This window comes from Actinia tenebrosa, unplaced genomic scaffold, assembly GCF_029948245.1.
Source record: "Actinia tenebrosa isolate PJP-AT-01 unplaced genomic scaffold, QUT_ActTen_1.0 PGA_scaffold4__44_contigs__length_22323623, whole genome shotgun sequence".
In the NCBI taxonomy this organism is placed as follows: Eukaryota; Metazoa; Cnidaria; class Anthozoa; order Actiniaria; family Actiniidae; genus Actinia; species Actinia tenebrosa.
In genome coordinates, this window is record NW_028292581.1 from 1,230,024 (window position 1) to 1,241,749 (window position 11,726).

General features: G+C 38.0%; 2 protein-coding genes across 2 annotated transcripts; both read right to left on the reverse strand.

The window, feature by feature from the left end:
- Nucleotides 1-245: 245 nt before the first annotated feature.
- Nucleotides 246-2,981, reverse strand: LOC116288648 (uncharacterized). Its single transcript, XM_031695476.2, has 6 exons — nucleotides 2,848-2,981; nucleotides 1,966-2,186; nucleotides 1,400-1,549; nucleotides 891-993; nucleotides 532-582; nucleotides 246-420 (listed from the first exon to the last, which is right to left on the reverse strand). The coding sequence occupies exons 1-6, from the start codon at nucleotides 2,903-2,905 to the stop codon at nucleotides 323-325; spliced, it is 681 nt and encodes a 226-aa protein (XP_031551336.1). The 5' UTR covers nucleotides 2,906-2,981; the 3' UTR covers nucleotides 246-322.
- A 2,688-nt stretch (nucleotides 2,982-5,669) lies between these two features.
- On the reverse strand, nucleotides 5,670-11,371 carry LOC116288649 (glycogenin-1-like). Its single transcript, XM_031695477.2, has 2 exons — nucleotides 11,316-11,371; nucleotides 5,670-8,675 (listed from the first exon to the last, which is right to left on the reverse strand). Exon 2 carries the CDS (start codon nucleotides 8,651-8,653, stop codon nucleotides 7,553-7,555), a length of 1,101 nt encoding a protein of 366 aa, XP_031551337.1. The 5' UTR covers nucleotides 8,654-8,675; nucleotides 11,316-11,371; the 3' UTR covers nucleotides 5,670-7,552.
- Between the last annotated feature and the right edge of the window lie 355 nt (nucleotides 11,372-11,726).

Sequence of the window (11,726 nt, forward strand, 5' to 3'; positions counted from 1 at the left end):
ATCGCAAGGTATGCGCTTTGAAATAATAAAGGCATTTGTGTTACCGTTGATTTTACGGTACTTTTCTTTTGTTTCTTTTCACCATAACAAGATCATGGTACACTTGTCCAAGATAGGTCATTGGAATCAAATGGTTCTAAGCTCTAGTGCGGTGCTCTCTTGTTAAATATACTCCTTATCAGTTTCAATTTCAAAGAGAAAGAAAAAAATCAGTTAAGTAGCAAAACAACAAACAAACAAAAACCGGAGTTTAAATATTTTATTTCGACACTATACTACATGATATGACATGATGATGTCATCATGGTGAATATGACGTAATCTAACAACGTTTGCAGCTTTGGCTGCACATTCCAGCAATTTTTGGGTTACCACACTGTCCAGCAAGGAAAGTACATAGAGGGTTCGTGTCACTACACACTGTAAAAATAAAAATAATGACCATTAATTGTAGTAATTATTGGCACAAATGACGTCATTTTTATTGATGTCATTTTGGTCTAAAAATAGACACGTTGGTCACGTGATTACCTCCTCCAGGTGGTCCGGGTGGTGGAGGTGGAAGTCCTCCTCCTCCTCCTCCTGAAAGAGAATGTGATATATTTATTCCATTCGTTACGAGCGCCATGTTATGAATCAAAATTATACCCCATATATATGGATCCGCGGGAGAGTGGAAGTCTGTACTCTCAAGGATGCGAAGTGGTCCATATCTGCCGTTCCATACACAGGCAGCCCGAGCAATACTCCTCATATTTACTGTAAATTAATTGCTCTAACTCATTTTAGTTCCTCCCTTTATGAACCTTAGCTGTGATTGATTTCAAGGGCATATTTCCAGAGTACCCCTCCCCCCTCTTCCCCCAAGTGTGATAATTGTTGCCACTTACCGCCACATGTGCTGGTATCGATTGGTAGAGGTCCTTTAAGAAGATCAAGGATTATCGGGAAAATTGGCTGGTTACCAAGAGCAATGCCGCATTGCAGTTGGATCTACGTAATGAACGACAGGCAGTCAGTGTTTGATCAGGAGATATACAACCTACATATATGCTATATCTAGAGACACTGGTATCGGGGTCACTGAGGGATCGTTAAACGAGAAGTCTTGGCCGAGACCAAAAGATGACGACGACGAAGATGATGGTGATGATGATGATGACGATGATTATGATGGTGATATCGACGACGATGATGATGGTAAATGATGATGACGATGATGATGGTGATGATGATGATGGTAATGATGATGACGATTATGATGGTGATGATAATAATGATGATGTTAATGATAATGATAATGATGATGATGATGAGGATGAGGATGAGGAGGACGATGATGACGATGATGACAATGATAAGTTTGCTTTCTAACTTCCACTGATGGATGGTAGCTTACCACAACATTCAGCTTGCCATTGACAGGTCTCATATTGACCTTGACAAAAACTCCACCTCGAAGAGGGCCAAAGCCATTTTCAAGGCCTGGGATTGGAATGGTCTGGTCCGATGGGAATGTGTGGGCAAACTTGAGGTTGAGTGGTTTAACCTGATAAAAACAAGAAACAAAGTATAACCTAGCATGAAATGGTGGTATATGCTGGTTTGAAGCAATGGGGGGATTTAGCTCAGTCGTTTTTTGTTTACCCATTTCAGACCACCTGTCATTCCATTCAGTGAAAATTGAATTCTTTGTTCTATTTTCATCTAAAGAAAGCAATGATACTCAAGGGACTGACGCATGGTCCAATTGCTGAAGTGGGCATAAGATTCTTTGTTCTATTTCCATCTAAAGAAAGCAATGATACTCAAGGGAATGATACCTCGTGTTTGCAGAAGTGAGCAGAACATTACTCTTAATGCTAAGAGGCCTATTTATAGTGAGTTGTATCAAAAAAAAAAAAATAATAATAATAATAATAAATAAATAAATAAAATAAAATAAAAAAGGTTAGAACTTCTTACGTTAAAGCTGATGGTGACAGTGGCAGGGTTCTCGCATTTGTTGATGGTGATCTTGAATTCGAATATCAGGCCGACAAAGTTAACCTTGCATGTTTTGACGGAGCAGTCAGACGAGAAGGTGCAGCCCAGTGGATGCTTGATGTTTCCACAGTTTAAGCTCCTGGACGATGAGATTGGTTCGTACACACCAACATCCAAGGCATTTTCGAAAAACTTTGGATCTACGGTAAAAATAGAAATCATTTGACCGTTGGTTATAAAGATATATAAGTAGGATAAAATAAAAATTATTTCCTTATACTCAAAGAGTGGCTAATGCCAACCATGTTCATAGAGGATACCAAAGTAACAGTAATCTACCGACGCCAACCGGGCCGGCGGTTTAATTTAAACTAAAGCCCATGGCTTGTTGGGTCGTGTATGTCTTTATACAGACTATACAACGTTCTACGTCAAACGTTTCGTATGCACACAACTCACTGCTCACTAGTTAGTTTACTGAGGGAGGACCTCAAAGCAAGGGAGAGAACGAACCAACAAACCAAGCTACATGTGCCGGTCTTAAACTTCTAATAGTCGATCGCTCTCATTTATTTACTAGAAGAGGCAACGTTAACGGCTTATGTATAGAAAGATAGAGCACCGATGATATCGGTAACTGATGCGACAAAATTTAGGAGATGAAGTGGACAGGTCAGAATAGAGATATCAGAAGATGGATCTGATGGAATTCACCAAGGAAAAGAAAGAGTGGAAGGAATAAGGATACGTTGACGGGTAAGAGAGGCTATACTGACTTGGATAGAAGAATTGAAATAAAGAGGGGCGCAGTAGTTGCAAAAGATAGAGAGTAGAAGTAGAAAATCGTAAAGTATTACATACCGTAAGCTTGTGATGAGGCAAGGACTGCAAACACTACAAATATCCCGTAAGTCACCATCTTGTATGTAGGAGGACTTTATTCAACTTCTGTAAATCCATCTACTGTTGGATCGCTTTTATAGTATGAATTATTGAATCAGCCTCGGACAGCTAAGCCACTTTTGACCATTTTGCCGCGAATTTTAAATAATGTGCCGCGCACAGCTGTATCTCTTTAAACATCATGTATGTGCTTTCATCAGGTGTAGGCTGACACACCTGTATGCCTGATACAATCGGCACGGCATTGTTTCCTTCTGTTCTTATATTAAATGTTTACTGGTTTAGCTTTATTTCATTATTTTAGTGTCATAAAGTGATTTTATTTAACGTGGCTCGACCGAATTTTTAGAGTGCGCTGAGGGTTTCAATATCTTTCGCATAAATCCACGAAAGGAACTCTTAACTCAATACAGAGAGGATACTTGTAACGGCAGTTCAAGGCAGCGTCTTTCTTTCACTAGCCAGATTATAGTTTTAAGCATTTGCATTTTCCACTCGAGACACCCATAGATGCACATTTTAAAGCCTCAAAATAACATGCAAGCAGCTGCACTGACAAAACGGCAACAACTCCGACTAGAGAATTCAAATAGAGCTATTTTCAATTTAATTTTTAGCAACCCAACTCGGAAAGCTTCAATGCCTTTGAAATTGATATAGCTTATACATAAATGATTAAATTTTAGTTAATGAAATATTGAAAAAAATCTTTCGGCTAGCTTTGAGAAATTTATCAGTACCGTAAAAGTCACAATTTGGAACTAAACGCACAAATTTAATACTTTTCTCAAAGTCGTCTCAACGGCGATCAAGTAAAACAAATATAATAAGATTTTCAAAAAATAAAGAAAGATGTCTTGGCGTGAATTAGAACCACAATACTGTGTACGTTTTTTCGGAAACCAGTGTTATGAATCAAACTTAGAATAGTAACGACTTTTTAAATACATTATGAGTCAAATAATTGTTCTGCTCTTATTCAAAAACGGGCCATCGTCAAATTTTTAAATTTTTTCCCCTAAAGTTAGGTATTACAAAGTCCTTTCAAAAAAAAGGGGGTCCCCTGACTTTGTTTAATAGCTACAAGAGATTAAAGACGTTCTTGTGATATTTTGCTTATCAATAATTTGGAATGACGTCATCACGGAAAGGATGCGCGCGAACAATGCCCATGAACTTTCTTAAGGGATACTCCTAAATCAGGTAATGGATACCTATAAATCAGGTTATGGATACTCCTAAATCAGGTAATGGATACTCCTAAATCAGGTAATGGATACTCCTAAATCAGGTAATGGATACCCCTAGATCAGGTAATGGATACTCCTAAATCAGGTAATGGATACTCCTAAATCAGGTAATGGATACCCCTAGATCAGGTAATGGATACTCCTAAATCAGGTAATGGATACCCCTAGATCAGGTAATGGATACTCCTAAATCAGGTAATGGATACTCCTAAATCAGGTAATGGATACCCCTAGATCAGGTAATGGATACTCCTAAATCAGGTAATGGATACCCCTAGATCAGGTAATGGATACTCCTAAATCAGGTAATGGATACTCCTAAATCAGGTAATGGATACTCCTAAATCAGGTAATGGATACTCCTAAATCAGGTAATGGATACTCCTAAATCAGGTAATGGATACTCCTAAATCAGGTGAATGGATACCCCTAGATCAGGTAATGGATACTCCTAAATCAGGTAATGGATACTCCTAAATCAGGTAATGGATACTCCTAAATCAGGTAATGGATACTCCTAAATCAGGTAATGGATACTCCTAAATCAGGTGAATGGATACCCCTAGATCAGGTGAAGGAATACTCCTAAATCAGGTTAAGGTATAATCCTAAATCAGGTAAGGGATGCTCCAAATTCTAGGAGGGGATTCCCTTTAATTTAGATTAAGGGATACATGTACAAATATAAGACTCGAGTTGCTGATTAGGAGATTGTTGCTGTTTATCAAGTGATAAATGTGCCACTGAGTTCTAGAGTAGGACATTGATGCGTGTTGGTCTTACCCTGGTACAGAATACGAACCATTCTCTTTGTGGTACTTCGAAAATTTTCTTATGATTACAAACCAACGCACACGGGTTTAATGGCCTGCAGTTTTTAATTTTCGACAATTTCTCAATTTTATAAACTCAAACGGATTTTAATTGACTGAAAGTTTAGGGGAAAAATTTAGCGAAAATATTTTTAGTAGGCAATAGTTTCAGGTCAACCATCCAGGTAAAAACTTGGCTTGACCAGACTTGTCTCAGTCGGTCATGATATGAAAGCCCACGTTTTTCCCGCTGGACCATGTTCCCAAGTAAATCAGCATAACAATAGCCGTAAAAACAATGCACCGGATAGACTAGACTTTTTAACTCCGAAAATGTAACCGATTCCGTGCGTGGCAGAGATGCAAGGGATTAGCCGATATGGTCTGGGGGCCGGCTGGTCTCTCTCCTGATGCTTCGGCTAGAACATTTTCTTGCGTAATTCGTACACCCAAGGGCAGAAGGATTTAATCGCCGTCAGGTCCGAAGTCCATACGACGCCTCAGCTCTGCGGATGTCTCGGGGGTATGGCAAAATGAATCGTTTTTTTTTTTCATTTCTGTCGATGGGTTTGAACCCCATCGTATCAAGATAAGATTTTAAAAATTCATATTATTATTTCAATTTGATGTCTTTTTTTTACGGCCGTAGGAAGACAATTGACCATCCCTTCTTTTTACTCATAATCAGAGATTACTGTAACTAATTAACCAACCTCGATCGGAAAAATCAAGTGTATTTTCCTGGTCCTTTCACTGGATGTGAAGTTCATTACACCATGACTTTTTCACATCCATTGAAAGGAACATTTTGATAATCTAAAAAGACCTTTCACTGGATGCGAAGTTCATTACATCGCCATAACCGCAAAAGCGCGCGCCCCAAAATGAACATCTAGGTTCGGTTGTACGAAGGATGGATAGCGCTATCCAACGGATAAATCCTTATCCAGTGGATAAGAATTAAAAAAGTCGATGGTTTTGTCCAATAAATTTATCCACTGTGGATAAGAAAATTTATCAGTCAGAGAGCGTTATCCATGGCCACCCTTCGTACAACCGGGAGAAGTGATCGAGTCACAAAGTAAATAAATGCGCAAGAACTGTTAATTAAATTCAATTAAATATACAAATTTGAAGTAAACATTACGATACGATTTTATAGACGTAAAGTTCAAAAAAGTTTTATAAAGGTGCTAAATAATGCACAATAAATACGATATAATTTTCATGCTCCAACCTTGCCTTCAATACCTCAATAATGGCACTAGCATGCCTCGTATAAATAACATCAATAAATAACAATTTAAATATCTTAGGTGATACCATGCTGGAATTATTAGCTAAACTAGGGCGAATATTTATTTACTATACAAAATTGTCAAGCTTATTATTCGAATTGCGATTGTGAATGAGTGGGAAACATACGGTACCGACTTACAACAAGTACACGGTAGGACATACCGTAACATCGAAATCGCTTTCCATAAGAATGCTTATCGCATGAGTGATAAACATACAGCAATGAACATAATACGACATTTAATAGATAATTACTGAGACACGCAGCATTCGTAGGTATAATGCATTATACCTACGAATGCTGCGTGCCGAAGTAATTATCTAGTATAATTATTGTTCTTATCAAAATCCAATTGTTTTCTTTCTAGCTTGTTTATCATAGAAACAAAGCCAATAATGAATGAACTAAATATGTCTGATTTTCCTCTATGCATTCGTTGGGATAATGCAGACTGAAAACAATGGATTTTGATAATATCAGTAATTATACTCTTAGAGGTAGCCGTGCTGCAGAAGTACTGTATTTTACTGTAGCCATAACTACGCGCTGCGATTGGATGAATTGCTGAAACCGAGAATGGGAAGCCATTCAAATGTTATGGAATGTGCGTGTATGTGCTATGAAATTGAAGCATCGCTCAAAAACCGCTCTAAGCGAGAAGATGTAAAGATAAACGATGGCAGCAAAATCACGCTCTAATTGTCGCGCACTTCGTCTGCAAACGAACTTAATTCATTCGCTACAGTTTGAGAGTGCAGCAAACCGACTTCTTAAAAAATTTACAAGAAATTTTGTTTGCGCAACAATCGCTCAATAAACAATGCTGCATTACTTTCAAATTGATATTAGTCTCATTGCGCAAAAAAAATTGTAGTTGCACGCGGAGTTATATTATATCACTCCCATGACCTTGCACAACAAATTTCTGCTCATGTCGAATCGAGTCCGTATTACTGCACTGTATATATAGAATAACTGTTATTAATCTCGCGTTCTGATTGGTTGGGAGCGCGTACTTTATGAGAGCACACAGCACGAGCGAGCACTTTCAGTTGCGTCGTGCTTCTCCAAACACTTCCTTGTATTCTGCCAACCCCCGCGTGCTTTATAACCGTATGCACAACGCGTGCGCGTTTTCTATTTCTTGTAGTTGCACGCGGAGTTATATTATATCACTCCCATGACCTTGCACAACAAATTTGGCTTTATAACCGTAGGCACAACGCGTGCGCGTTTTCTATTTCTTCAATAAATATTATTGCGACATCAATTCTCAATCTGTTAGCTAGTATTCCTCGATCTTATTCCTCCTTCCAGCACTCTCGATACAGACGTTTTCCAAATTCAACCTCGGGATTGTAGTACTTGGTATTTTTCCACCAGTTTTCTAGTTGGTAAGTCTTCAGTGCTTCATAGAATTTCTTCCAATACACTAAGGACACCTCTCTTACATTCGTGATTGGATGATCATAACTTCTCGCTTCATCTCGACTTGGGCGGCATCTCTGCTTCCACGGCTTGGGCGGAGGACAGCAAGCAAAATGAAAGGCTTTGATTGGACGATGGATAACTCTTCTTACATTGTATGCAAATGATAATGGCTTCCATCTTCCTCTATCGGCGTAGTAGTGCCATAGAAGTACCTGGTCATTAGGACAGCTCTCCTCTGAGATTGTTTTCCACATGTTCATGATGTTTTCGTAATCGTAAAAATCTGGTCTAAAAACTAACAAACCTGCATTAAAGCACGGGTCCACAATGCCTGGCCTAGCGCAGTAGGTTGCTGCAAAATCTGCTGGGACTTCGAAGAGTTCATCGATATTTGTCAACAGCATGTAATCAGGATCAGTGTAGATGATCTTAGAATACTGTGTGTAATTCCACGCATGGAACCGTGTGTGCGTTCCGAGTATTCCCTTACCGGAAGGCATACGACCCAGTCTTCGTTCCATCCAACGACAATCCATTGCGCTTACGACCTTTACATCCCATCCCACCTTAGCTAACGCTTCAAGTCCAGAGCGACCGACTTCATCAGAGACCAGAGCAAGCATGTTTCTGACACAAGATAGAGTCCTGATGGAATGACCCAGTACAATACCAGGAAGAACGTACTCATCATTTACCAGGGCTGTCAACCAGGTATAATCCTTGTCAACGAGTCCTCTGTTCTTACAAATTTTCTCCATATATTGTACCTGTAATCGATGGTAATCCCATTCTATCTTTGCCAACAGAAAGGAGTTGTCCTCTGTTCTTTGTTGGTCTTTTGCAACTGCATCTATGATCAGTCTGGCATAATTGATGGTGTAAGTAATGTATCTTCTTTTGAATATTAATAAAAGAATTGCAGCAACCAACAGCACTTGGCAAATGGTCAATTTTTTGGCCCATGTATTCATATTGACACATTCAAAATATCATCTGAGAATCAAAACAGTGTGGAAAAAAAATGAAATTGAGAAAATGAGTTCTACAAAAATACAATTGATCATCAAGTTCTAAACATTTCCTGCCTCTTCCCTCAAATGTTGACCCATCTCTTGCAAAAAATACTTTGCCAGTTTTCTTTTACTTGATACACCAAAAATATCCAGTTACCCCACCTATTTGTCCTCCCTTTTCCATGGCCCACATGTTAGACCCTGTATTTGAAGTGCTTTTCGCCTTCTCTCTCTCCACATAATAATGCTTTCAAGAGTAAAACTGGATCAACTAAATGGTGCCAAGCAAGGCTCTAAACAAGAACAAAGGGCAGTCTGTTTCTCATAACTGTCATTCATAACTGTTATTCTAATGAAGAATAAGACATTTGCATCATTTCCCACTACTACAAGCATCCCTTTCATTTGTTTTACCATTCTTATGAGACAATTTTGGGGGGGGGGGGGGGGGGGGGGGAAGGAAGGCATATTTTTTATTGGCAGAGAAGGCACATTATTTCTATCTAAAAAAACTTATTCTTGGGGTGCAACCACATGACTCAAAATCCCTTGAGAAATAAATAAGAATGAAAAAGCAGCCATGTTGGTTGATCTATACATCTAATGAGAGAAACTAATGAGGAATGGTTTTTATCTCAACCCAAGAATTGTCAATAAAAAAATAGAATATAACTAGCGAGCACACCAGTTTCTGGTGATATGTGAGTTCATGAAAAATAATTGATGGGAATCCTATATTGAAATAACTTCAAAAGGTTTACTTAGATACATTATATTTACATAGGTATTTCTTTAGCTGCCACAGTTCTCCTTAATTCCTACAGAAAAATCTACCCTTTTACTTTATCTCGAATTGTGGGTTGCCTCTGTTAAACTATATTAGTATTTTTACGCAAGTGAATATAATAAATCTGGCATGCTCATGCTCATTTATATCTTTATGCTGCTATATTCACCTAAAAGCCCTTCACCTATATGCCCTCATGGCCTGAGTCAAAAGCCTATTCGCTATTGACTTATAGTCCATTTATGCTTGAGGACTAAGGTGGTGTAAAAATTTATACATCTATGAGAGACAGCATAATGGAGCAAGGCTCCAAATTAAGGAATAAAATATGTAGATAGAGTCTGAATATTATCATCATCATGTTTCCCTTTAATACAGTTCCAGACCTGAGGGAGCTTCTTTCTGATGGCTGGGGAATCTTGTCTCCAGCAGTCTCATGTAGTCTAGAATTGCTCCAAGTCTCGCTTGCTAATTTTTTTCCACTGCAAACTCAGATTCAAATAGTGCACATCTCGTTTTGGAAAGCCTTCATAACTGGAGGTGCATTATTTGAATTTGAGTTAACAATGGAAAAAATAAGCAAGAGAGATTTGAAGCAAGTCTACATGTAGTCCAATGTCTCCCTTCATAGCCTGTTGGGTGTCTATACCCAGTAGTGTTTGAAGTGCTTCTTTAATAGGCATTTTTGTGTGTTTTTATGAGCCTTTCTTTAAGTTTTCTTTAAAAATATAGTCCTTTAAGCTTACTTTTTTTCTTTTCTTTAAGCTTACTTGAGTTCTCTTATTTTAATAGGGAGAGAGTATAGCACTGTGAGAGTGTAGGCCTTCGATTACATAACGTGTGTACAGCAGGTGTTTTTACGTACTTGGTACGTGCACACAAACAAAAACTGAAAAAATACCACTTCTACCCCAAACCTCTTAAGGTTTAAATCTCTAAATTCTGGTAGATAATCGTCATAAGTAAGTTAAAGCATTAGCTAATAAGGCAATAACTGAGTAGAAAAGTCTGTTTAAGTAATACAATTAAACATATGTAAAACCTATAATGATGCGGCGTCTAGATTTAAATATTCAATAGTTTGCACGAGGTCATGAAGTGGTACTCACATAACGTTATTATACTCTAGTTAAATAAACAACAAACTGATTTCAAAAACATGCAAAGATATGGAGAACTAATTTATCCGTTGAAGGAAAACTTTTTAAGCCAGCTAGGAAAGCATTTGAAACCAGGAAAAAGTGCGAATTTAAGTTTACTTTAAAGTCAAACCAGCTCATGCTATCCTATCGAGGTTCAAACATTCAGTTTTTTTCATCTTGCTTTGAAGCTTTCATCAATAAAACGAACGTCGTAAATTTGAAAATTGGGATCGGATTAAAAGTTTAACCACGTCTTTACAGATTCGTGTAAAGCAAAAACTATTTCTACAGTTGTATAGCTACCATTTTAAACTGATCTGTGTGTTGTTTTGTTCAAAAAGTCCTTTCACAAATGAAAATTTTGATGTTTTGAGGTAAAGGCCGGGATCGACATTTACTAATGCAAGTTTCGAAGTGAGATGGAAATCAAACTTTGAATAATAGAATAAATCTTTGAACCTCGATAGGAACGCATGAGCTGGCTTGGCAGTGTTTGATTGTAGCTCTTTTGTCGCTAAAGTAAAGAAAGCTCAGTACACAGATCTAGACGAATATCAAACGGATAACTACTGCGATTTTTAAAGCTTACGATCTTCTATATGCAAGAATATTCTTTAGATATATTAGGACAACAAAAATATAGTTTATAGATTTAAAAAAGGTTCTTCTAACGGACGAAATTTTTACTTACCTACGTACAGTTTTCTCGCCTTGAAGGATCAGAAAAGGCGTTCCGCGTCAGTTCGCAGGCAGCCCTAGGGAGCCCACTGATGACTTGCAGTTTGTAGGCATTTCAACTGCAGTGCCATCATACGCTGCGCGTTGATCTATACATTTGATTTTCTATGGGAATGAAATAGTTTTGTCATAACTAGTATGTATACACGTTGTATACAGTTGATTGTACGTTTTATTTACACAGTACGTGGTTCAATTTCGCTCTTATGTATATATACTCTGACAAGTCAATTCCCCTATTGTATGTAATGTCGCTACTCTTGTGTATATATACTCTGACGAGTCACAGTTTAAGTCAGAGTATATATACATAAGAGCGACATTAGATACCATAGGGAAATCGTATAGGAAAACAAAGGAAAAT